The 23561-nt window shown below is 39.4% G+C and overlaps 1 protein-coding gene across 1 annotated transcript in view; it reads left to right on the top strand.

The window, feature by feature from the left end:
- Positions 1 to 23561, top strand: part of LOC309559037 (sodium channel protein type 2 subunit alpha-like) — a 337619-nt gene that overhangs the window by 201014 nt on the left and 113044 nt on the right. Inside the window, 5 exon segments of the mRNA XM_082262157.1 lie at positions 583 to 646; positions 750 to 891; positions 3628 to 3834; positions 4112 to 4405; positions 6949 to 7290. Of these exon segments, the coding sequence (XP_082118283.1) occupies positions 583 to 646; positions 750 to 891; positions 3628 to 3834; positions 4112 to 4405; positions 6949 to 7290 (1049 nt within the window).

Raw genomic sequence — 23561 nt, 5'->3', positions numbered from 1 at the left:
ATGTAGAAAAAGAATGCCTTGATGAGACTAAGTAAAAAAGGGCAGTTGTATCTTAAAGCTGAACACCAGGTAAAAAAAAAGATTTCTAACCACTGCGAGTAATAAGGTCAGTATATATTTTCTGCCCCATCCAAGAACAAAACAAGCATTTAACCCGTGCAGTGCGGGGGAAGCCCCAATGAAAGGTTTACATTTTATTTTTACAAGTTTTCAGCTTTATTCCCTGTCAGAGAATCTTTTAAGAAGCACACCTAGAATTGAGCATTTTCTGTGCAATAGATTGATTGCAAGACTTTTGAGCCAGAGGATTGTGGGAGTGCTTTTTAGTGTAGGGATTTTGTAAAATAACTTCAGAATAACTTTCATTGCGATAATAAAGTTTACAACGTGATAATTCTTTCTGGAGAAAATGCCCAAACCATTGTTCCTGCTAATTGCAATGAGGAACAGCAGTTTTTGGCCCAGTTAGTCATTTCAGTGTTGCTTTCGTGCCCTAAGATGCTTTGTACAACCATTTAGAGCTATTTTTTTTATTATCGCAGTTTAAAGTGTAATACAATATCTCTGTTCCTCTCTATACAGCACACTTTTACAAGCAGGAAGGTCAGAAGGACTTTTTGCTGTGCGGTAACTCATCAGATTCAGGGTAAATTATTTTTGTGAAAAACTAGTATGACTTCTCATGCTTTTGTAATGTTTTTATTGAATGATTTTGTTGCTAATATGTATTTTCCTTTTATAATTTTTAGTCAATGCCCAGAAGGATATAAGTGTTTTAAAATCGGGAGAAACCCCAACTATGGGTATACGAGTTTTGATACATTCAGTTGGGCTTTCTTATCCTTGTTTCGGCTAATGACACAAGACTATTGGGAGAACCTCTATCAGCTGGTGAGTATTCAAGAGATAAATGCTACATTGAAGCAATGTAAGTATAGTAGGGAGAAGTCACCAAAAAATGTATATATATAAAAAAATATATAGTCTAAGTTCACACTTGTGCAGTTGGTTTCTGCTGCAGGACTACACCTGATTCCGCACTCGCAACCCACGAGGCAAAAATGTGCTTCAGTTTAGAAGAAGCCCGGGGTGGCATTATTCCTAATAGCACCCCCACACACTGGAAACTGCCCTGCACTTGTGGTTTTTGCAAGGGACTCTTTTTTAGAAAAGGTGCCTCCCTGCGTTTTCAGGAGGCACAGACAACCATTCAAATGAACGGGCAGCCGTGCCCATGTAAAATTCAGCACGAAAAGTAGCAATGTTAACCTAGTATGGCAAAGGATTCCCAGAGGACTATTGGTTAGTTAAGAGGCAGTCCAGCATATGCTGCCTGCTTTTAAGCTCTGTTTGTGTGATTGAAACTTCTGACTGAATTATCTGATTAGGGTGAATCACTGCTCTGACTATTCACTTGCATGTGCAAATTTCAGCTTGAGCCATTGATTGCTAGCAAAATATAAAAAAGAGAAAAAAAACAAACAAACTTGTTTTTTTTATTACAGGGAAAAAGTGATAGCTAAAACCTTTTAAAAGGACCTACAGTCCCACTTGCTGATTCATACTGAAGTTAAAAAAGCTAAATGTTCAATATTTCACATTCACCTGTCCTCAAAATGAAACTTTTTTTGAAGTTCTAATTCTAACCATACCTAATATTGCATATATATATATTAATTACCTTTGAGAAATGACTGTGTTGAATTCATTGTGTTGTATTGTTGCCGTTTTGTTGTTGTATTATGTTTTTGTTGTATTATGTGGTATTCTGCTCATTGGAAACCTGCTCTGTGTATCTCACAGAAGTGTTCAAAACTCATTTAGCTCATATAGCAATGAATATTATGAACTAGTTGTGGACCCTGGGCCTAAGGCACACTGTAAAAAGCTTAAATTACATTTCTTGAGCTTACGGCATATGCCCTACCCCTGGTACTCCTCTCCTGCTTTGGCTGCTCTCCCACCATAACTGATTGTACCCATGTCTCAAACCTCATTGATAAATAATTTGTAACATTATTACTGGTACAACATCTCTATTTCTTAGTGAAAGCAGCTTCAGAAGTTAAAAAAATATATATATATGTTTAAAATTGTTCCTGTTTAACACCCAAATCAGCCACAATTAACTGTTTACATATATTTTTTTTTCTATTTTACTTGGTGTTGTAGAATCCCATTATACTAATTTTAGTATCATTAAACATAACAAATTATAGAATAAAAATTGAACTTTTCAACAACTAAAATAGTTCTAAAACTTATAGATGGTTAGACTATTTCTTGCTGTATTCTTTTTTGTATTTTGCCTGTAGAGTGCACAGAAAGTGTCTTCCTTGTCTGTCCTAAAAACATTGATATATGTAACTTTTGTATGATAAGTAATGTAAAAATTATTGCAGAGTCAGTAAGCCCATAGTGGAAATGTATTGATTTGGTTCATATAGGGTATAAGGATGCAAGAGGTGAAGTAGTTAGTGCACTTTTATATTTTTTTGTTTGTTGTATTGTTTTTTTAACCATAGTAAAGCCAATTAGTGTCAGCTTTTTTGGCATTGATAGTCTGGCATGTTTTACTTGTAGTCCAAAAAAACTTGGGTACCACAGTTATTATTCTCAAATATCTACTCCAAGGCCTTCATTTAACAAGAGTATCATGTCCAGAGAGCATTAACTAGTAACAACCATAGAAAGTTTTTCTTTGAGTGGCTTGGTGTGATCTGTAACTTTAAAACAAAAGGCTTAATTAAAGCAGAACTTTTGTCTGTTGGAGCAAAGGAGTTCTTCCATAATGTACACATATGCACAGCATACATGTACATTATGACAAACTTACCTTCACCCTCTTCAATTGCTGATAGCCCTGCTCTCCGTGTCACTGCTCCCTCACTACCGCTGTCCTTATCTTTGCCATTTCTTCCAGACCTGTGTCTTTTCTCTTGGACCATTGAGCTAAAGCAGCATGTGCGTTGGAGTTATATTATGCCAGCACCTGGATCCATTCTTGGGACAGTAAAGTTGTTAAGAATTGACACACTGTACATTGAATGTGTGCTGCAGGCAATTATATACACAAAACATACATTTCTAGAAGAAAGGGGGGAAATGTTTTTTGACAGAAGAGACATATAGTCTTTTCTACCAAAATATCTTTATCTCTTAGAAATGTTTCCAAACTGTAATTCTGCTTTAAAGAATACCTAAAGGCAATACCTTTTTTACATTTGGATAGAGTGGTGAAGGGTTAGAACCACTGTCAGGTTGTCATTGCGGTCCCCATTAAGGAGAATTACTCTCCCTGATTGCCCTGAGAATATCAGCAGGAAAAAAATTGAGGGTAAATCCAAAACTTTGAGTTACCATCGGAACAGGAATAGACACATTTTTCACAGGGGTTATATGCCCCCATGACAACTGACTAAGAGTAGAAGGAATTGAAAGGATATTATCTCACTTTCCCTTAATGATACACAGTAAGACAGGAAGGCAAAAAAAACTCATAGCAGTTCTAACTCTTCTCCACTCAGTCCAAAATTTGGGTTTAGATATACTTTACATATTATTATGTTCTCACGTTTAGGCTCAACTATCCTTTTATTTTAATAAAATATGTGCTTGTTGCTGCAGACTCTTCGAGCCGCTGGTAAGACCTACATGATCTTCTTTGTGCTGGTGATCTTTTTGGGCTCCTTTTATCTGGTCAATCTGATCCTTGCTGTGGTAGCTATGGCATATGAGGAACAGAATCAGGCAACATTGGAAGAAGCAGAGCAGAAAGAAGCTGAATTTCAGCAAATGTTGGAGCAACTTAAAAAACAACAAGAAGAAGCTCAGGTACGATGCATCTTAGCGTTGTGACCGACATGATATTATTTTTTCAGTTAAAGATATCAACCAGTAAAGTTATACATTTCAGCCATATTAGATTCTATACAGGTCTATGATAGGATGGACCTTCCTTATCATCTTGCTGTTTTTACAGTGTTGGACCATGATAGAACCTTTTAGAGATGGCATGAGAAATACAGTTGTAGCATGTAAAATAATTGCCTCATAAGATGATAATGTTCATATAGGTATGTTAGTTAATTCTTTCTATGTGGCTTATCAGGCGGCAGCTGTAGCAGCACTAAATCTATCAAAAGAGTACAGTGAAGAGGGTGGCTTTGGACCACTTTCTGAAAGTTCTTCAGAGGCTTCCAAGCTAAGCTCCAAAAGTGCCAAAGATCGACGGAACCGCAAAAAGAAAAGAAGACAGAAGGAGCTTGGAGAGGATGATGAGAAAGGGGATGATGAGAAATTTCCAAAGTCTGAATCTGAAACAAGTATCAAGAGGAAAGGTTTTCGTTTCTCTATTGAAGGAAATCGGCTGACCTATGAAAACAAGTTCTCTTCTCCACACCAGGTATTATATAAAAAGTTGATTTAATTCTCGTATTCTTTCTGTACTCTGATTATCCCTTGTGCAAAACATTTTATTTGGACCCCCTCTATTAATGGCTATTGCTTTAAGATTAAATAGCATGCTGGTATTTTGAATGAATAATGTCTCCCTGACACTTAGAACAATTGAGCTCTAATAAGTTGAGTACAAAAATGAATTACGTGTCCTATTGTCCTTCAAACATAACTCTGGCCTTGTTAATATCATTTATAGAATAAATGGGTATAGCTTTACTAGCTACATTGTCATTTATTGTTATTAAAATGTCTCCTCAATTCCATTTGTAGCTATTTAAAGCTTCCTACAACTGCTTAAATAAATCAGCATTTTCTTTCTCTGCACGATAGCAATCAAGAACATTTTGGAGCAAAGGTTTCTCAGAATCCTTGCCTTCCTACACCTATGATTTGATCTGTAAAATAACTATGGACAGAGCCTGAGGTTGAAGCATAGCAGCCTGTTGTATGACATGCCTTTAAATGTGATGGTTAACATGAACACATTTACACCATGTGGTGACTCACTAAAGCACTTTGTTTTTCTTAATTATTTTTGGAAACCCTGACAAAGCTTTTTCCAAGGTGCAAAACATGTTGGGTTTTTACTTTTTGTGTTGGATGGTATAGCACATGGTTATCAAGGGTGGTACTGACTCCAAGATTGCTGTCAGTAAGTGGGCTCCTTTGGTCTAGTAGGGATGGTAAGCACGGAGTGCAACTTGGTAGAGGCTGGAACAGTTGCCATTCTGGGCTTTAGATAAGCCAGTCAGCAGTCATTCGTTTCCTGGTTTAGAGCTGAAGCCTTTTAGTAAAATTAGAGCACAATTGTGTATCTCCTGTCTATGTCTGTAATATTGTTAATTTAGCCCAGAGGGTGCTTTGTGCAGATATATACTTACCTTGGCCCTTGGATAATGAGCCCTTTAACCTAGATACAAACAGTATTGGGATGTTAAGAGTCTTTTGGGGTCTTAGTGCCTGTGACGGACCAACTGGCACCCTGCCTGGGTGCCTCCGCCAAACAGTGCCTCCTGGCTCCCAAACCCTTCCACCAGACCGATAGCTAATACCAGGCCTTTACCCCAAGCATCATACACAGATAAGATGTTGAGGTAAAATCCAGAGGAAATACAGGTTTTTATACACTTGAAAAAAAGGGGCAGTCACCACATGAACAAAGCAAACTTCAAACAGCAATCCAATCATCAGCCAACAGTGATTCAATCAAACAGCAATCTAATCAACAGCCAACTAATTAACCAGTAAGCCAATTAAAAGCTAGGTACCTAGAGAAGCCTTGATTATCAGGGTGCGCCCACCCCACACAGTCCAGCAACAGCTGCAAATAAAAAACCCTAAAACACAATCCTAAAATGGAATAGAATTGATTGCAGCGCTCTGCCATAAATATTTAGTGCTCCAAAACATCATAACTCAAAGTCAATCAACCAAACAATCATAAAGTGACAACTTATTAAATTTACATGAAAATATAGTTCTTAACAGTGTAATATATAACCTCCAAACTCCCACGTGTTCTTGTGCAAAAATATAAATTAAATCAATAATCCAAAGTTCATAAAATCCATTAGTAGGTCAGAAGAAGTCCATGCACTTTTTCAAGCTAAAAGCTTCACTATTCACAAAGCAACACTATGCTCAAGTGTGAACAGCCACTTATCATTTTAAAGTGTTTAAATGTGAATCTTCAAGTGCCGTCTGTTATATTGCCGGGACACAATGGGCAAAATCTGCATTAAGCAGCTCTCAAGGACCAGCTGGGCAAGATAAGAAATATGCCCAAGAAGAGTTCCGTATCCCTGTCTGGTGAAGGTGCGTCTGCACAATCTATCCAACACAATGTTTCTGCAGGTGCACCACTGTTCTGGGGACTTCCTGGCTTCATAATCCCAGTAGATACTCCCAGCCAGTCAAAGGGTTTCCGGAACTGGCTCTTTTCTATGCTCTGACTGGGAGAAGCATACAGAATCCCCAGTCTTCTCTATTGGCCATAATCAGTGAACAGAAGGCAAGCCTATAGTCCCCTCCAAAAGCCCCTGTCCTGGGTGGGTCTGTCACAGTGCCCACTGGTAAGTAGGAGCACATATACAGTCGTTACATTTTTAACAAGAATAATAAATGTTATGTTTTAGCCTAGGTTTGAAGAACTTCAGATACTGTACTGCCATGGTCAGATATCAGAATTAGCATGATATTTGCAGTTGTATAACTGACTACATCAATATTGTTAGAAAATACTTTGGTTTTGGATCGAAGGCTCTGAAAATTTAACTATGTGGCCAGATCTGCTAAATATTGTGTACCTTGCCACTCAAGCAGCTGTCTCTAAGCAGATAAATCTGTCCAAGAAGATAGTTAAAATGTTGTATTAGATTGCAATTCTCCTGTCCACCATTAGCTGACAGTTCTTGGTACACATATTTCATTGATTCAAGACATCACATTGTATAATGGTAATACAGTTTTTTTTTTCTTCCTAAACAGTCATTGTTGAGTATCCGTGGATCTCTATTTTCTCCAAGACGTAACAGCAGAGCCAGCCTCTTCAGCTTCAGAAACCGTGCAAAAGACATGGGTTCAGAGAACGACTTTGCAGATGATGAACACAGCACTTTCGAGGACAATGAGAGCAGGAGAGGTTCTTTATTTGTACCTCACAGACACGGAGAAAGGCGGAACAGCAATATCAGCCAAGCTAGTAAATCGTCCAAGACAATGCTTCCAGTGAATGGGAAGATGCACAGCACAGTGGACTGCAATGGAGTAGTGTCTCTCCTGGGAGGTCCATCTGTCCCAACATCGCCTGTTGGACTTCTTCTGCCAGAGGTGATAATAGATAAACCAGCTTCTGATGACAATGTAAGAAAGTTTTAAGTAGTCTAGACACGGTGGGGTCTTAATACCCGCAAATCGTATTCCTCTAAAGGTGGATCCTGTAGCACTATGGTGGTTGGTTTTCATAAATTATATCTGGAAAGCTTTAAAGGGTTTTCTGGCCAAAATAGATACTTCTTCCTTTTTTGCCTCTGTATGAACTCTCTATTTCCTAAGGCAGGCCATGCAGCCAACCCAGTGGGTTGAACAAAAATAAATGAGCCGATTCCCACATCCACACATTCAATGTGGATGGGGGAATCCTTCCCACTGAGCTTTGTATTCTGCCGGCACGAAAGGGGGAATACAATGATAAGGGCTGCCTGACATGCTGTTTGTACACAAGTTGATCAATAGATTGACTTTTGTACAACCAGCTAGCACATACATGGATCGGAATTTGGCCTATCCCTGCTTAACTGCCTGAATTTCGATCTATGTATGGCCGATCCAACAGTCAATGGTTATATATATCATACAGTGATAGATTTTCTGCCTCTGGAGTGTTTGAATAAATATCTAAGTCCCTGTCTAATCTGGCAGTAATACACATACAAGCATCTTGTATGCTTGCATGCTCATCCAATAGGTAGAGGAGCCCATGCTCATTTTTGTAAGATTCTAAATGTAAAGGTATGGAGCTGCATCTGTTAATTAAATACCTATATTGGGAACATTTATATATGTGTCTGCAACCATAGTTTCACATGGATACCAGCTGCTAATGGCAGACATTGTCATAATGATGGGCCAATTAGCATTTGAGATGGTGGGAGGGAGCAGGCAAGCTCCACCACTACTTGAAAAGATGGTTAAAGCCCCAGTCCATTTTTTTATGTCTGTGTCTCCTTAGAAACATTTTTTATTTCCTTTTTTGTTTCCTTTAATCCCTTTATTTTTGAGACCCAACAGTAAATAAGAGGAAATCTATCTGGACTAGACACAGCTATCACAGGAACAGATGCTCCCATTTAAACATTTCCCTTTTATCCATGTTCTGGGGGACACATCTGGTTTGGCTTTAGATATGCTTTAATTGCAAATTAGTAAATTTATAGAAATAATCTGATAATTTCTGACCAAACAGAAGAGTGATATAAGAAAAAAAGGACAAAGAGGGTTATGTCTATAAAGGTGATTTAAAAAGTAGTGATTCTTGGAAAGAGATATTCATATATAGGTAGAAAGGAAAAGAAATGTTTATTTTGGCTGACTGACCTTTTTTGATGCATGAAAAAATAGACTGAATGCCACAGTACAGAACATAAAACCATGTATAATAGTCAATCTTTGGCCATAATAAATATTGAACTTGCTAATATTATTACACTCTGCATATAGTTGCCACCCCTAAAAGTGCTCATTTTTTCCCTTCACCCATTGTTGTAGCCTATACTGTTTTGGCAAATCAGATGTTTCAGCTTCCATTCCAGCAAATCTCTCCCAAGCTCCTTGTATCATTGCCAATATATATCTAAAGATGAGCAAATTTTTACCTCTATTTTAGTACATTGAATTATATTTTTTGGGATCAGTACATAACTGAAGTATGGGGTAGGTCCATGATCAAAAACATGAAATGTTAAAAAAAACTGTACAACGAGAAGTCAGAGATGGCAGAGATGGCAGCCTTCTCTCAGTACATGTTTTTGTAAAAATATTTATTTATAAGCTGACTCCTTAAAGTTATATCATAATGTGGGGTTGGATCACTCTCTGACTGATTTTATCTCCCAGTAGTGTGAACTCAGTGCAGCCATAACAAGAAACAAACACTCCAAAAACACCACACAGAGAGCACAACAGTGTGCTTTAATATTGTGCATTATACTCTGCTTGCTTTTGGACTCTGAAACTTGTGGAGCGCCTGGTCTAGTGACCTGTCAAAGTCATGTGACCAGCTTCTCTTCCATCAGGCATGTGAGGGGACTTCAATTTACAGGTGCTATGTGAACACTTTCACAAACTTTTGGATTCTATTCTGAAGATCCATGGTGTGCTGGCGATACATGTTTTGACTTGTGTTAATACCACTTCTCAGCTGGTAGTTGATACTGCTCCCACTTGGTCAAGCCATCTTCAGGAACAAGTGTGATAGAAATATTCCACTTTGCCTTTTTTCCATTCACATCTCTCTGCAGCATTAAGCAGATTGCTCTTTAATGTAGGCTTGTATATTGAAATAACCCAAAATTGGAATGCAGCTTTCCTCTTGTGCTGTATCCAGGAGTTCCCAAGTCATATGAACGTCCCTGACACAAAGAGGGGGGGAGGGCGGGACTTTAAATGAGGCGCACGGTGGGATTGGCCGCGCGTCTCCATCCCTAACTTCAATTGCATAAAGAAAAAAGGGTTGGGACTTTGAATGAGAGACATGGCAGTGACAAGGCTTGCACAGTTGAAAAATCATATTTAATGATGTAGCATAAAATACAGACATGATAAACATGATATTGCATGGTGCATGATGGTAAATGGCTAAATTGGCAAAAAAGGAAGAAATTCCTAGAACAGCTTCGGAACAAGCCAGCATGGCAGAATACACAGTAAAAAAGAGTAATAGATTAAATCGTATTGGGTTGGATCATAGCATCCATTGACTGACGCGTTTCGTGGACTTAATATGCCACTTCTTCAGAGTCGATGTATGATTCATATCTACAATGAAAAATGCGTATAAGAACATTGCATGAGCTGGTGATTGATGGAAGCTGATAAAGGAAGGAAAAGGGAGGATTAGCCCCACAGTTCCAAAAACTTACATGTTAGTCCTGGCACAAGCTGGCAATGGAGGTAGGGGCATGAGCCCAGGTGCCTCCCCCGGGAGCTGAGGACGCATGGGGTCAGCGGCATCGGCAAGAAACACCACACACAGAAGAGCATTGAGTGGAGGAGTAGTCTAGATGTTGATGGTAATGTATCTATGTCAAATAAGTAATAGTAGATTATGTAATTTATATGTAAATGTATACAACAAAAGTAAATGAAATGACAATAGATAGTAGGTATGTAGATAGATCTACCAATGTATGACTAGTGTGCTATGGAGGAAAGGGAAAGTTGGATCTAAGAAATGGTAATGGGTGTAGAGTATCTATATCAGAAACAAAAAATATATGTGTGTCATCATAAGGAGGTATAGACTGGCTTGCATATTATGGATGGGTGTGAATGGATTGGTGTGTGAGGGTGACTGTGAAATAATAAAGAGAGAATAAAGAAAAAAAGGGGTGCAAAATGAGGTGAGGGACAAAGACATTGAAACCAAAATGTGGAAAATGTGTAGAAAGGTGGAGTGAGACCACAGAATGCCAGTGAAAGTGAAGTTAACATGTGAAACCAATGGAAGAGAGGAGGGAGTAAGATGTGGTACTCCAATAGGGGATTAGGTCCAAAAAGGAACAGGAGTGAATAAGATAGAAAGGGGACTGAGTAGTAGCCCAAAAGAGGAATGAAGGTAAAAGAAAATAAAGAAGGGAAAAGTGCCAGCTGGAGTATCCTAGAGAGTGTGCAGTGTGTCTGCCAAGTACCGTCGGTCATGTAGCGTCCAGCGTCACGTACAGTGCAAACAAGGGGAGCCGCGGGAGCGGCCGGAGAGGCCAACCCGTCCAGCCGGCTCCCTTAAGAGCACTGAAGATGGAAATCAGCTGTCGGCGTGTAGGCGTCACAAGACACCGCACGACGGCGCAAGACGTGACGCCGATGTGCGGTGGCTCCGCCCACCCGATCCCCCGCTCGGAGAGGGGGAGAAAGGGCTAGGACATACAGCGCACATCGCAGCTCCCGGGAGGGACAAAGGGGGACATCCCCACCAACCAACCAGCAAAGCCAGGATATCCATGTAGAATGATCAGAGTATGATTGCTAATAAGCACAGTACAACATATAAACATACAGACAATGTATCAAACATGTATTTAGTGGTAATCCAAATACTATATCTCAACTTGTGCATATAACTAGAGTATACAGAGCCTCCAACTGATCCGGAGGGAGTCTGTTATTGACACAGTGTGTGAGGCTAAGGAGAAAGAGCCCTTGCTACTGGTCAATGTAATATAGTAAATAGTAAAAAAGACCTGTCACGGCAATCATGTCTCTCCATCCCTAATTCGGTTACAAAGAGGGGGGGAGGGCGGGACTTTAAATGAGGCGCACGGTGGGATTGGCCGCGCGTCTCCATCCCTAACTTCAATTGCATAAAGAAAAAAGGGTTGGGACTTTGAATGAGAGACATGGCAGTGACAAGGCTTGCACAGTTGAAAAATCATATTTAATGATGTAGCATAAAATACAGACATGATAAACATGATATTGCATGGTGCATGATGGTAAATGGCTAAATTGGCAAAAAAGGAAGAAATTCCTAGAACAGCTTCGGAACAAGCCAGCATGGCAGAATACACAGTAAAAAAGAGTAATAGATTAAATCGTATTGGGTTGGATCATAGCATCCATTGACTGACGCGTTTCGTGGACTTAATATGCCACTTCTTCAGAGTCGATGTATGATTCATATCTACAATGAAAAATGCGTATAAGAACATTGCATGAGCTGGTGATTGATGGAAGCTGATAAAGGAAGGAAAAGGGGGAGGATTAGCCCCACAGTTCCAAAAACTTACATGTTAGTCCTGGCACAAGCTGGCAATGGAGGTAGGGGCATGAGCCCAGGTGCCTCCCCCGGGAGCTGAGGACGCATGGGGTCAGCGGCATCGGCAAGAAACACCACACACAGAAGAGCATTGAGTGGAGGAGTAGTCTAGATGTTGATGGTAATGTATCTATGTCAAATAAGTAATAGTAGATTATGTAATTTATATGTAAATGTATACAACAAAAGTAAATGAAATGACAATAGATAGTAGGTATGTAGATAGATCTACCAATGTATGACTAGTGTGCTATGGAGGAAAGGGAAAGTTGGATCTAAGAAATGGTAATGGGTGTAGAGTATCTATATCAGAAACAAAAAATATATGTGTGTCATCATAAGGAGGTATAGACTGGCTTGCATATTATGGATGGGTGTGAATGGATTGGTGTGTGAGGGTGACTGTGAAATAATAAAGAGACGTCCCTGGATCCTTGAGAAATATTCAATTCAAGACACTGGTGTCCACTAACTCTTATCTCTTAGGCTTAGTTAGTAATACAATTAAGCAAAAGGGGAAATTTCAGGAGTCATAATTTCAACCCAGACCCATGCTTCAGGGGGCCTGTGCAACTCCCCTGTACATCTGGATAGGAGGGGCGGTGGCGTCGACATATAGAGGAACTGATTACCTCCATTTTCCTCCTGCAGCTGCTCAAAGCCTGCTTTTCCTCATCTCCCTCCCACAGGCATTCAGCGGCTGCAGGAGGAAAATGGATGGTATTGGTTTTACTTATTCCACCCCCCGCCACCCCTCCTAACCAGCGTCCTCCCCTTTTTGCTGCCCATGTGCCCCTATGCTCTCTCCTGGCCCCCCTGTGTGCTCTCCTAGCTCGCCTTCGGGTGTGTCAGGATGGAGAGCAGGGGAAGGGGTCGCTAAATGTCACTGACGCTGTCCATTTATAACTGAAGTATAGTAAACTGTGTTTACTATGATTCGGTTTATGAAGGAATTGGAAGCTCTGTACAGAGCTATCCTTGTCCATTCATTCTGTGCTGCTGAAGCTGTAGAGATAGAGATTAAGGACTGGTAAAAAAAATAAAAATCATAACAAAAATGTAGAACTACTGACACCAGTGGCAGAAGTACCAGGGTTGCAAAGGGCCCTGGCGTTCTTCCAATGGGCTCAGATGGAGGGGCCCCATCCGGAGGTCAGGGGAGCCCTTCATGGTTTCTTGCACTGGGGCCCTGAAGGTTCTAGTTATGCCTTTGAATTAGGTAATACAGAAATGTATTACAGAAATATAGTTCTGTTAGTAATACTGGGTTGTTTTACAATAAAAACAACTGGGGCTTTTTAAACAGTTATTCACACAAAATGTTAAATTTGCTCATCTTTTTGGATGACTGACCTAAGAATGGCTGTAGAAGGAACACCGTTTGGGAAGATTGGAGAAATATTCTTTACATATGTATAAGAAGGATCATACTTAAAGCAACCAGAAGCACATTTTGCAATGGCTTTAGCTGTTACATTTAGGATAACTGACTGTGGTGTTAGATTGTTTGAACTTTGAAGTGCGGCAGATATATTTTTTATATAGATTATAATTATATAGATTGTAGGTGCCTTGTGTGCTAAACAATCATTTGTACCAGTGATAATTCTTGATAATAATTATCTGCAGAGGATTTCCTAACAAGTTAAACATTTAAATATCTCCCATTTGTTTTTTGGGTAATGATCGAATAGGCACATGGAATTTGTCATTTATGGTTATTTAAAGAATATTCGGAGAATCTTCCCAAAATGATCTTGTCTATGGCCAGTCAAACAATCATTTTACGGAATAGTGTAATTATGATTGCACATGTGTATTTGGTGGTATGTACTTATTAAAGGAAACATGAGCCAAAATGCAAGTTTGCATATTAAAAAAAATAATGTAATTATATACCAATACAGGTGCACAAGGCCAATGTTGCTAATTTCCTTAAAGGAGAGCTGTACCTTTTAACTATCTTTTGCTGAACTCAATCCCCACCCTCAGCTTAAAGTAGTACTAAAAGCACAAGTTTTTTTTTTTTTATTTTGTATAGAGTAAGCAAGAGTTATAACCCCTGCCAGATTTTTTTTTTTGCCATTTGTATCCCAAGGCAGAGATTTCCCTTCACTTCCTGTCCCATAGCCAAATAAGAAGTGAGAGGAAATCCCTGAAAATTACTTTTCTGGGGACAACCCAAAATTTGTGATTTTCTTTTACTTTGACTGATAATGGTAAACAGGACAAATAGAACAGGTGAATCTCCTAATGGGGTCACAGACAGCAATAAAAATTGCAAACATTCTAATCCCTCTCCACTCTATTCATAAATTTTTAAAAAAAATTGCCTTTAGTTATACTTTACCTACACTAACCCCCCTGCATCTGCTAACTTACCTTAGTGCCAGAGCCTTACCCTCTAGCAATGTTTAAATCCCTTCCATTGAATTTCTGTTTTGCACTGATCACGCATGCCCCGCATGGGCTAGAATGGGCCGTATATCAAGTACAGTAAAACCTTGGAATGTGAGCATAATTTGTTCCGGAAACATGCTTGTAATCCAAAGCACTCGTATATCAAAGCGAATTTCCCTATAAGAAATAATGGAAACTCAGATGATTCATTCCACAACCATTTATTCAGAAGTCCTTTAGTTTATAGTCCCAATAAAAATATTATAGCATTGTGATGTAAAATGTCCATCCACAAATGATAGCCTCCACAAGGGGATTAGAAGAAAAATCCAGCAGGAGCTACAGAGTATAAAAGAGAAGAGAGGTGCCTCTAAAGGCACTTTTCCACTACAAGTACCGGCTCGGCTCTACTCGGCCCTGCTTGGCCCTGCTTGGCCCGGTTTGCTTTTCCACTGCTGGTACCACATGGTATGGTGTTGGAACGGTTCGGTACGGTTCGGTATGGTTTGCTTTTCCACTAAAGTAGTACTAAAGTTAAGTGGGTGGGATAACAACGATTCTCTGACCAATCAGTGGCTAGTAATGACTGCATGCAAAGGATTGTGGGATATGGTACCGGTATGGTACCTCTTGGAACCACAATCGAAGTGGTACTGTTTTAAAGAGCCGTACCGTTCGGTTCCATGCAGTGGAAAAGCGCTGCCATACCGTACCGAACCGTTCCTACACCGTACCATGCGGTACCAGCAGTGGAAAACCGTTTGGTTCCATGCAGTGGAAAAGCGCCATAAGTGTAGCAATATGGTTACTATTAATGAAGGTACAACATTTACCAACTCACATGGTTGATGATTAAAAGAGGCAAATCTAAGTATACAGGGGTAAAGCTGTCCACATAGACCATCCTCCTCATCGCCAGGTCTCACCACTGTTAGTCTGCAATCATGACCGGGAAGACTACCCTGCAGTAGAGTGATCTGAAAGCGAGGCTTGAAGCGCTCGTGGAGTGCAGCATGGAAAGGATGACATTGATGGCGGTGCGGAGGATGGTCTATGTGGACAGCTTTACCCTAGATGCCTGCATACGTAGATGTGCCTGTTTTAATAATCAACCATGTGAGTTACTAAATGTTGTACCTTCATTAAATGTAACCATATTGCTACACTTAGAGGTGCCTCTCTTCTCTTTTATACTCCTTTGTACATGACGCTACTTGTATATCAAGACACCGCTTGTTTATCAAGTCAAAGTTTATAAAACAATTTTGCTTGTCTTGCAAAACGCTCCTAAACCAAATTACTCTCAATCCAAGGTTTTACTGTATTGGCTTACAGCCTATGGTGAACAGATTTGTGCTACATGAGATGGATACAATGTTGAAGGACAAAACTCTGGAACTAACATGAGCAAAATAGAGAGTGGGGGGGGGGGGGGTTTGTATAGTATAGTAAAGCACAAGAGAGTTGGGTTTATGAAAGCTGGGGTAAGGTGGATAAGGATCACGATAAGACCTAAAAATGATCTAATTGCAACCTGTGGTCCCCCTGCTACCCCTGTAAGCTCCTCTCCAGTGCGTTAGGTGCATGTATAAAAGCTCTTCCCCTAGCCTCCTTGGTACACACTGGCCTTCTCTGATCAATGCCAAAACTGGTTATTTACAATTAATTGAAAATATAAATATTTTAAATGAAAATTTTGAGCTTGGATTTTAGCAGTTTTCCTTTAAAAGACATTTACAATGTTTTCATTCAATGATCTTTGCTGCTTCGCTGTTAGCTTGTGTTCTTGAAATGAGGTAAAGTGGAACAGCACCCAAATGTTTGTTTTCATTTACTCTCGGGTAAATGGGAACCTTTGTAGGGTTTTTAATTGCTGTCTGTGTCCTAAAGCAAGTTTGGTTTTTATTCAACTAAACGGGTTTGCAGGTTTAAACGAAAAAACTGACAGATTGCCGTACCAACACAAGCAATGCTGTTGCGCCAATCTCCTCTTAGGTGCTGTTGTATTCTGACAAGGGGACTCCCCCTAACTCTCCATCCCCCCCACCACTTCCAGTGGCTGTGAGCGCTGACTGAATGCTGGGTTTCGAGCATGTCTGTTTGACAAAAGTTGGTCATTAGATTGGCTTCTGTTGGACAGACTGCTGTACACACTGACCGAAAGTTGTTCGGGTTCTGAACCGGCTGATTTTTGGACAGTGTGTACCCAGCTTTAGTTTAAGAAAATATCAACACACTTCCTTTCCAATAGTCATTGGGGTACAGAAAGGGGATCCCCCCCCCCCCCCGTTGGGCAACAGACATTGGCTGCAACCCTACCCTACTCTATCCAAAGCAAAACAAACATTTTGGCTGAGTTCCACTTTAAAACCATTCTTATAACTTACAATATCATAGAAATCACAGTTGTTGTCCTTCACTTGCATGTTGAAAATATAGACTTTGAATGATGCTAATTTTTCCATACCACAGACACGGCATGTATAACTATTTATGTGTTCATTGAAAACATGTCCTCAGTTCACATTTTTAGACATCAGATTTCAATACCTAAAAGAACAGTTTATTTTTTGTGGGCAAGAAGAATCATTATTCCTGCTGGCACTTTATTAGATAACAAGCTTTGCCTTTGAAAGGTGTCATTGCTAGGTTAAAATCTCATGTCATATAATCAGTAGATCCAGAGATATAGGAAGCTAAAATCCTATGCAAATTTGGATTTGCCCTGCAAAGGTCAACCATAGTCTCACCTCCTCAAACTCTCTATGGTTCTTTAATATGACTATATGCCTCATTGATCTGTAGGTAGAGAGTGGGGCCAGTCTTAACTTTTATGTAGAGCTTTTTTTTCAGCAGGAAGGGGGGGAATGCAGTTCCAGCACCTCCAGCACTGACTGTATGCAATGTTAAGGTGTGCTGGGGTGTGCTGAAGAGTCTATTAATGCTGGCTGCTGGGGGATCTATTGTAGCTGAAGGGGTTCTATTTCTGCAGGGAGGTATATTGTTGCTGGGAAGGTCTAATGTTGCTGGCAGAGGACCTATTGTTGCTTGTGGTGGGTCTTATAGTACTTGGGGGTCAGTTGTTACTGGGAGAGATGTACTGTTGAGGGAAGGGTCTATTGTTGCTGGCTGCTGGAGAGTCCATTGATGCTGGTTGTGGGGAGATCTGTTGTTGCTGCCAGAAGTCTATTGTTGCTAGTGGGGGGGGGGGGGTTTCGAACAGGTGGTCCACTGTTGTTGGGCGATCTGTTTTTACTGGATGCTGGGGATGTCTTTTACTGCTTTACTTGTTCAAAATTATACTTGGTTCTGTATGCTCTAAAAGGGCAGTACAGGGGCGTGGGTAGGGTGTGGAACCAAGGAACGGTGCTCGGAGGTGGGTAGGGGGAGGAAAAAAAGGGGTAACTCCGAAAGGAGTTCTTGCATCTATTCTCTAAGAAAAAGTGCCCTGCTTTTATGGATTAAAAGTCTTGATATGCATGCAACTTCAGCTTCCTGTACTTGTGGTTTAAAACTGATCATTGTAGCACAATAGTTTTACCGAAAGTACCCTCTTCGTTTGGACTGATTATGTCCCATTTAGGGCCTCAAAATTGTGACCATCTTGCCTAGAATGGTATTGACTAGCAGAGGGCAAATTCTAGTACCCAAAAATGCTGCTTCTAGCTGTCCTGCCACCTTATTCCTTGTCCTAAATTGGGGCATTGACATCTCAACTCCAATATAAACTTTTAAAACTCAGCCTTACTTATAGTAGCTTGTGTTCTGCTCACTAAATATTGAGCTTAATGTTGAACATAACTAAGAGCATAAGTAAGAATGAGCAAGGAAGAGCCCAACTTGTTATCGCTGGGCAGTTTTTGTTAGTGAGTGTATGTCCAATTTTATGAGGTGGGTTGTACTTGAATGATTAGATCACAGCTGATTACTAAGAAGCTCCAAACAATCTATCTACAAGTTGTTTAAGAAAGATATGGACTTTCTTTCACTAATGGACACTGTTTCTTTTCTCGTCACGAAAATACAGTATTTTAGTTATGTGCCCAGTTCACACCACAGTGTTGATGTCACGTCAGTTTTTTTTTCGGCGCAGAAAAATGCATACACATTGCAGATTCCTGCACTGATCCTGCGAGTAACCTCTAAATATTAGATGTATGAACAATTTGCTGAAGACACTCCACTTCTCATACTAGTGTAAACAAATCAAATAAATAAATAGTGTCGCGCAAATAAATTACGACTAGCAAAAATGTATAAATATATAAATATATCATAAAATAAATCTTAATAAATATCAGATCAAAAACGCAGAATGATGCTCAACATACAAAGTGCAAATGCAATAATAGCGCAAACATATAATATACGTGATTGAAGGTGCAAAACCATAAAAATGTGCAAATAATGCAAAAAAGTCCAATGATGTATCCACGTGAATAAAAAGTGCTGAAAAACGTATAGTTTTTCTATAGTTTAAAACAATACTATTTTTTCAGCACTTTTTATTAAGATTTATTTTATGATATATTTATATATTATACATTTTTGCTAGTCGTAATTTATTTTCGCGACACTATTTATTTATTAGATTCCTGCACTGATCCCAGCGTTGTGGTGGGAACAGGGCACATAGAGGACAATTGTTTTTTTTTTTTTGTGCCCTGCAAGAACACATGCAGAAAAACTGGCGTCTCTGCACATGGTGTGAACGTGGCCTTATTGCTGTTCAGGGGCTCTTTTCAGTTGTTCAGTATGTTCTTTTCAGTGCTGTATTAATTATTTGCCTTTTTGTATTTTAAAGTAAAAGTATAGTTTATTAGTTAGGCCTCCCTGAGGAGATGTATTTTCAGGGATCGCCAAAAGGCAGGCAGAGTAGAAGATAGCCAGACAGATTGTGGTAAGGAGTTCCAGGGGATTGAAGGGGCTCTGGAGAAGTCCTAGAGGTGAGCATGGGAGGAGGTGACAAGAGAGGTAAAAAGCAGGAGGTCTTGGTAGGGGCTAAGAGAATAAGTTTGGTTGGTATTGTGAGACAAAGTTGGTGATGTAGCTCAGGGCAGAGTTGTGGGTGGATTTGTAGGTTTTTGTTGGTATTTTGAATTTTATTCATTAGATGAACAGAAGTAATTGGATGGATTGGCAGTCCTTTACTACCTCCTATGGATAAGGTTTGTTTACACCTGACAGAGTATAAGACATTCCTATCACATTGATGCTAACAAGATTCAGTAGGACTCTGTCACCTTGATGCTGAGTTGTTACTGAATTCTGCACGAAAAAAGTGTGCAAAAATGCTAGTGGGTTTGACTTCTAATAGTTTTCCAACACTGTTGATAACTCACAAACTTGCTGCTTGTGCTCTTTTCACTGGATGCTGAAACTAGCTCAAACCCAAAGCACCACTGGAGTAGGAAGAACCACTGCTTACATACCCTAAGGGAGATTTTGCCCTGCACAGTACTACACAGCTGATGTTCATTACATGGGAATAATGAGTTCTGGAAATGCCACCCCTGAGAGTTTAATCATAATAGCAACAATTTGACTTTATTTAATCTTACAAGTGCTGCACGTTTATCCAAGGATCCTTGTATTAAAATATGATTTTATTTTATAAAGTATTGTAAAAAAAAAAATGACTTTTATGAACACTTTTCAATATTTGAGAGGTTATGTTCAGCAATATCTGCCTCAAGGGAAAGTGAAGCAAATAATTATTTTCTATGGAAGTGATTAATTGCTCATTTCTGCAGAGCTTCAGTGTTGCTAAGCAGCTGCCACAGCCCAAGCTTGGAGTAGTTGCTATCAGTTCATTTTACCACAATGCAAAAACATGAAAATCAAACACGAAAATCTAGCATGCTGAGATGAAAAGACAAAAATTTAATCAACTGTAGTAATAAAAAAGGAACCTCCTCCTTGGTTGGGATTTTAGGGGCAATCATTTAACAGCATAATTGTATAAAAATTTAATTTATTATATTAAAAATTGTTAAAAAAAACATGATTTCAATAAGTAATGTTATAAAGATAATTGTTGCTACTGAAGTAGTTTTAGAAAGAGATTTAAGACATTTTCTTAAATCTCTTTCAAATGTATTGCAGAAGTTGGGATATAGTCCCTGAGGAAGAATATTGTGTGATATAAAATTTGAAACGCGTTGGTATTCCTATTACCCCTCTCCATGCCCAGTCTTGGCTGGGGTAAAACTACTTCAGTAGCAACAATCAATTTTATGACATTACTTATTGAAATCATGGTGTATGTAAATGTTTTTCTTATCAATTTTTAATATAATAAATTAAATTTTTATACAAATATGCTGTTAAATTATTGCCCTTAAAATCCCAACCAAGGAGGAGGTTCCTTTTTTATTTCTACTAACAAACAAGGGATGTTGGCAATTCTTAACACCCTCACCCGCCCGAGATACCACAATTAAAATTTAATCAACTTGCCTTTCTAGGATAGAAATGTAGCATGGGAATTCCTCTAACTGTCATTTTTCAGAAGTTGGAAAGTATAGACAAACAAGGTACAGAACTCCTTGGGGGGGGGGGAACAAGGACTCACATACACCAAGAATGTACTATAAGCCTGCCTAATTAGCGCTTTCTGCAACAAATGAATAAAAGTGGCCCATGCCAATTTGTTCATTTGTCGCATTAGGTGGTACTTCATATCCAAGCGTGCTTACTGACAAACATGACCAACAGCAGAGGAAGAATAATAGGACCATTTCATGGCATCTGAACTCCACACCAGCCTAAATGTTTCAGTGCTAGGATTGTTTGTAGAAATATTGATGTCCTTGACCTTATTATTTGTTTATTGTAAGGGAAATATTAAAGCCCAATTCTATGTATTTAAAAAGCTCTGGTGCTCTCCTCCTCCTCCGCCTAAAGCTCCAGTCTGTGGGCAGAGTAGGGTTGCCACATCATCCCTTTAAAACCAAACCCATAATAATTCCACAGGTTCTGTGGCTGATTAAGGTGGTAATTAAACTCACTTGGTGCCTTAGCTGCATTAAATTAACCCTTTAGAATCTGTGTAATTCATATGTTTTTGGGTTTAAGGGGAGGGGGTTGCAACCCTAGGGCAGAGCCCCAGCATAATCATATACAATACAGGGACATTAACCCTGTATTGTATGTTTTGGAGGTAGGATAGTGAGCTGAGCCGGTTGCAGCTTACAAAGGTGCTGCACGGAACTAGTCACAGGGACCCTGCTGGTGTGAGGAATAGGGTAAGTATTTTCTCCTTATTCCTCTGATCCTAGACATAATGAGCAATTATTGTTTGTAGTGTGCGTGGGCCGACTGCAAGAGTGTATTCTTTTTATTTTCATGGAGTTGAGCTTTCAAATATATCTGCTATAAAGGTAAACTCCATACAAAATATTTTTTTTTTAGTTTCAGAATGCAGATTGGCTAAAACTTTTAATGTTCCCATTGCCATCTGTGTCCTCCCTGGAAGGCTCTCTGTCAAGCATACTCCTAGTATTAATAGTCATTCATTACTGCTGGCTTTGTGTGTTCTTCGCCTAAAGCAGTTCCCTTTCCCTTAAGGCAAGTAGGCCTACCGATACTCATTTACCCCCAGGTCTTTTACACAATGCTATAGTGCCTGGCCACCACGCTGGGGCAAGCATGAGCTAAGCACATAAAACAGGTACTTGTGGTTCGTAGACAGGCTAAAGGCAGTTTGGGCTCAGGGTAGGCATGTTCATAGAGTAGTCAGGGTCAAATCCACAATCAAAAGGCAGACAGAGTTCAGAGAGTAGTCCAAAGTCCAATCCGAGGTTGATAACGATTAACAAGGACTGCAACCCATCAGGTGATAGATATAATCAGGTGTGCAGCATTATCACTGTGCGACCCCTAGGCAGGAGACAAGTCATGATCCAATCAGAGTTTATAAGCGGCAGTAGTCTGCAAATGTCCAAAATGGCTGCCAACAGGAGGGCTAGGTAAGACCTTGATATCCTGACAGAAGTTTGAATGTTTTCATACCCTATATAGAACCAAAATAAGAGTTTTGGTTTGAGTAAATTATATTTTATAGACAAAACTATCGTACCAAAATCTGAACTACAATCAGCTCAGCTTCACACTCGGAAAATACACTATATCCCCAAATAAACATTGTTTCCGCTTGAACACTAAATAGATGATTTCACAACACCCTCCACATATTACAAAGAAAACTTCAAAAAGTGCAGTGTAACTGATATAGTTGATTTAATAAATAATACTAAGAATATTAAAAAGAATAAATATACTTATAACATTACATTTTTTAAAAACAGTGTCTATATAAAAAAAAAAAAAAAAAAAATTACATCAATAGAATATCCCGAAAAAAGTCTGTTTGTGTGATAACTGCGTGACAAGTGGTTCACAGTTTTTTGTGTGATAAGTGGTTCACTTTTCTTCTATGTTTCTGTGTCCTGTGAATCTCCACCTATAGGTGAAAAACTTGCTCACCTCCAGAATAGACCCCACTACAGAGTCTTATTCACTTGTAACCAACTCCCCCTGCACAGGGATCCGCTCCACACTTAGGTTCATGGTTCAGAATACACCATGGGGTTGATTTACTAAAGGGAAAAAGACTGTGCACTTTGCAAAGTGCAGTTGCACTCTGCAAATGCAGTTGCTCCAGAGCTTAGTAAATTAGCAGAAACTCTACTGACTTTCATCATCCAATCATGTGCAAGCAAAAATGCAGGTTTTTTTTTTTTTTTGTATTTTCCTTGCACATGATTGGGTATTCTTTGCAAAGTGAAGCTTTACCCCATTTACTAAGCTCTGAAGCAACTGCACTTGCAGACTGCACAGTCTATTTGCTTTTTATTAAATCAACCCCCATATGTTCACTTCTTCCTTCACACAGTCAAAAAATTACCGCATTAAAAAAGACACAATAGAGAGAGCCATAGTGCTCTCTATCTTGATATTTTATTTACAACATAAAGCAGGGATTAAAAAGACTTACACATGTCACAAAAAAGCTAGCAGTTGATTATCAATGTAATCCACGGCTCACCACAAGACCTCAGTTAGCTGCAATGTGACGTCATGGGTCTGACTTCTCCCTCCTATACACGTTGATACCCTGTGATTGGGCTTCCTCAGTAGGAATATTGTAATTATGTAAATTTATAAG

This window comes from Pelophylax lessonae (assembly GCF_965119305.1).
Source record: "Pelophylax lessonae genome assembly, chromosome: 6".
Classification (NCBI taxonomy): Eukaryota; Metazoa; Chordata; class Amphibia; order Anura; family Ranidae; genus Pelophylax; species Pelophylax lessonae.
Note: the sequence above shows the minus strand (reverse complement) of the source record. Positions and strands in the feature narration are given on the sequence as shown.